This window comes from Chelmon rostratus, chromosome 12, assembly GCF_017976325.1.
Source record: "Chelmon rostratus isolate fCheRos1 chromosome 12, fCheRos1.pri, whole genome shotgun sequence".
NCBI classification, from domain to species: Eukaryota; Metazoa; Chordata; class Actinopteri; order Chaetodontiformes; family Chaetodontidae; genus Chelmon; species Chelmon rostratus.
In genome coordinates, this window is record NC_055669.1 from 26,370,898 (window position 1) to 26,374,656 (window position 3,759).

A 3,759-nucleotide genomic window follows, 5' to 3' on the forward strand; every position below is an offset into this window, starting at 1 on the left:
GTTGTTGATGATGGTGCTGTTGATGATGCAGTTGTTGTTGATGATGCTGTTGTTGATGTTGTTGTTGTTGTTGATGATGCTGTTGTTGATGTTGTTGTTGATGATGCTGTTGTTGTTGTTGATGATGCTGTTGTTGTTGATGATGCTGTTGTTGATGATGATGCTGTTGTTGATGATGGTGCTGTTGTTGATGCTGTTGTTGTTGTTGATGATGATGTTGATGTTGTTGTTGTTGATGATGCTGTTGTTGATGCTGTTGTTGATGTTGTTGTTGTTGATGATGCTGTTGTTGATGCTGTTGTTGTTGATGATGCTGTTGTTGATGTTGTTGTTGATGATGCTGTTGTTGATGCTGTTGTTGATGTTGTTGTTGTTGATGATGCTGTTGTTGATGCTGTTGTTGTTGATGATGCTGTTGTTGATGTTGTTGTTGTTGATGATGCTGTTGTTGATGTTGTTGTTGATGGTGCTGTTGTTGATGATGCTGTTGTTGATGATGATGCTGTTGATGATGCTGTTGTTGATGTTGTTGTTGATGATGCTGTTGTTGATGTTGTTGTTGGTGGTGCTGTTGTTGATGATGATGATGCTGTTGTTGATGCTGTTGTTGATGATGTTGTTGTTGATGATGCTGTTGTTGTTGATGATGATGTTGTTGATGGTGCTGTTGTTGTTGATGATGGTGCTGTTGATGATGCTGTTGTTGTTGATGCTGTTGTTGTTGATGATGGTGCTGTTGATGATGCAGTTGTTGTTGATGATGCTGTTGTTGATGTTGTTGTTGTTGTTGATGATGCTGTTGTTGATGATGTTGTTGATGATGCTGTTGTTGATACTGTTGTTGATGATGTTGTTGTTGATGATGCTGTTGTTTATGATGGTGCTGTTGTTGTTGATACTGTTGTTGATGATGTTGTTGTTGATGATGCTGTTGTTGTTGATGATGCTGTTGTTGATGATGTTGTTGATGATGCTGTTGTTGTTGATGATGCTGTTGTTGTTGATGATGCTGTTGTTGATGATGTTGATGATGATGCTGTTGTTGTTGATGATGGTGCTGTTGTTGATGATGCTGTTGTTGATGATGATGCTGTTGTTGATGATGCTGTTGTTGTTGATGATGCTGTTGTTGATGATGTTGTTGATGATGCTGTTGTTGATACTGTTGTTGATGATGTTGTTGTTGATGATGCTGTTGTTTATGATGGTGCTGTTGTTGTTGATACTGTTGTTGATGATGTTGTTGTTGATGATGCTGTTGTTGTTGATGATGCTGTTGTTGATGATGTTGTTGATGATGCTGTTGTTGTTGATGATGCTGTTGTTGATACTGTTGTTGATGATGTTGTTGTTGATGATGATGCTGTTGTTGTTGATGATGTTGTTGATGATGATGCTGTTGTTGATGATGCTGTTGTTGTTGATGATGATGTTGTTGTTGGTGATGATGCTGTTGTTGTTGATGATGCTGTTGGTGATGATGCTGTTGTTGTTGATGATGCTGTTGTTGATGATGCTGTTGTTGTTGATGATGATGTTGTTGTTGGTGATGATGCTGTTGTTGTTGATGATGCTGTTGTTGATGATGCTGTTGTTGTTGATGATGATGTTGTTGTTGATGATGATGTTGTTGTTGGTGATGATGCTGTTGTTGTTGATGATTTTGTTGTTGTTGATGATGATGTTGTTGTTGATGATGATGTTGTTGTTGATGATGATGTTGTTGTTGGTGATGATGCTGTTGTTGTTGATGATTTTGTTGTTGATGATGTTGTTGTTGATGATGATGTTGTTGTTGATGATGCCGTTGTTGATGATGATGCTTTTGTTGATGATGTTGTTGTTGATGATGCTGTTGTTTATGATGTTGTTGTTGATGATGATGATGTTGTTGATGATGTTGTTGTTGATGATGATGCTGTTGTTGATGTTGTTGTTGATGATGATGATGCTGTTGTTGATGATGATGCTGTTGTTGATGCTGTTGTTGATGATGATGCTGTTGTTGTTGATGATGATGTTGTTGATGATGATGATGTTGTTGATGATGTTGTTGTTGATGATGATGCTGTTGTTGATGCTGTTGTTGATGATGATGATGTTGTTGATGATGATGCTGTTGTTGATGATGATGATGTTGTTGATGATGTTGTTGTTGATGATGCTGTTGTTGATGATGATGATGATGCTGTTGATGATGATGCTGTTGATGCTGTTGTTGATGATGATGCTGTTGTTGATGATGATGATGATGCTGTTGATGATGATGTTGTTGATGATGTTGTTGTTGATGATGTTGTTGATGATGATGATGTTGTTGATGATGATGCTGTTGATGATGATGCTGTTGTTGATGTTGTTGTTGATGATGCTGTTGTTGATGATGCTGTTGTTGTTGATGATGTTGTTGATGATGATGATGTTGTTGATGATGATGCTGTTGATGATGATGCTGTTGTTGATGTTGTTGTTGATGATGATGCTGTTGTTGATGATGATGCTGTTGATGATGATGCTGTTGTTGATGTTGTTGTTGATGATGCTGTTGTTGATGATGCTGTTGTTGTTGATGATGTTGTTGATGATGATGATGTTGTTGATGATGATGCTGTTGATGATGATGCTGTTGTTGATGTTGTTGTTGATGATGCTGTTGTTGTTGATGATGTTGTTGATGATGATGATGTTGTTGATGATGATGCTGTTGATGATGATGCTGTTGTTGATGTTGTTGTTGATGATGCTGTTGTTGTTGATGATGATGCTGTTGTTGATGTTGTTGTTGATGATGATGCTGTTGTTGATGATGATGCTGTTGATGATGATGCTGTTGTTGATGCTGTTGTTGTTGATGTTGTTGATGATGATGCTGTTGTTGATGCTGTTGTTGTTGATGTTGTTGATGATGATGCTGTTGTTGATGATGCTGTTGTTGTTGATGATGCTGTTGTTGATGATGATGCTGTTGATGATGATGCTGTTGTTGATGATGTTGTTGATGATGATGATGTTGTTGATGATGCTGTTGTTGTTGATGTTGTTGATGATGATGATGTTGTTGATGATGATGCTGTTGATGATGATGCTGTTGATGATGATGCTGTTGTTGATGATGTTGTTGTTGATGATGCTGTTGTTGATGATGATGCTGTTGTTGATGATGCTGTTGTTGTTGATGATGCTGTTGTTAACAGCAGTATTACCTGCCACAGGCTCATGAAACAGACACCTGCTCAGGTGGAACCGCAGGTTGTTATCTTTGATGGACTGAATACAATCTGACCAGATTGCGTTTCCAAATAATCAGATATTTGGCGTTTGGGTTCAAACTGTGGTGCCGTGATTCAGAGTCAAGTTTCCACTGAAGCCGGGCTTCATGTGTGAAGCATCTTGAACATGGCTGAGCTGAGCAGGGAGCAGGTCTGGATCCAGGGCCCAGTGCTGGCTCTGTGCTCTGGTTTCTGTCTGCAGACTCTGAGTCTTCCTCACTGACGCCTCTGCTGGACTCAGCTCTCCTCCGGTGCTTCACTGCCCCCATGTGTCCAAACCCAGAGTTGCATGTTGTTTCCTCCTCGGCCTCCTTGACGCTCACTTCATTTGATTTCTATGAAAGCAACAGTTTTTATCTCTTCAGGAACAAACAAACATCCATTACCAGCACTTCTACAACCACAACTACGACTCTGTCTCTGTGAGTGTGTCACTTTTATGTTACTGCATTATCTTGAGACGATTATTACACATAAATGATGTTTCAGC

At 39.1% G+C, this 3,759-nt stretch overlaps 1 protein-coding gene across 1 annotated transcript; it reads right to left on the minus strand.

The window, feature by feature from the left end:
• Positions 1 to 1,406: 1,406 nt before the first annotated feature.
• Positions 1,407 to 3,122, minus strand: LOC121615633 (flocculation protein FLO11-like; the record flags this gene model as incomplete). Its single annotated transcript, XM_041950024.1, is given in 1 exon segment — positions 1,407 to 3,122. A coding segment is annotated over 1 exon segment (1,716 nt), but the record flags the coding sequence as incomplete, so codon positions are not given.
• Positions 3,123 to 3,759: the final 637 nt, after the last annotated feature.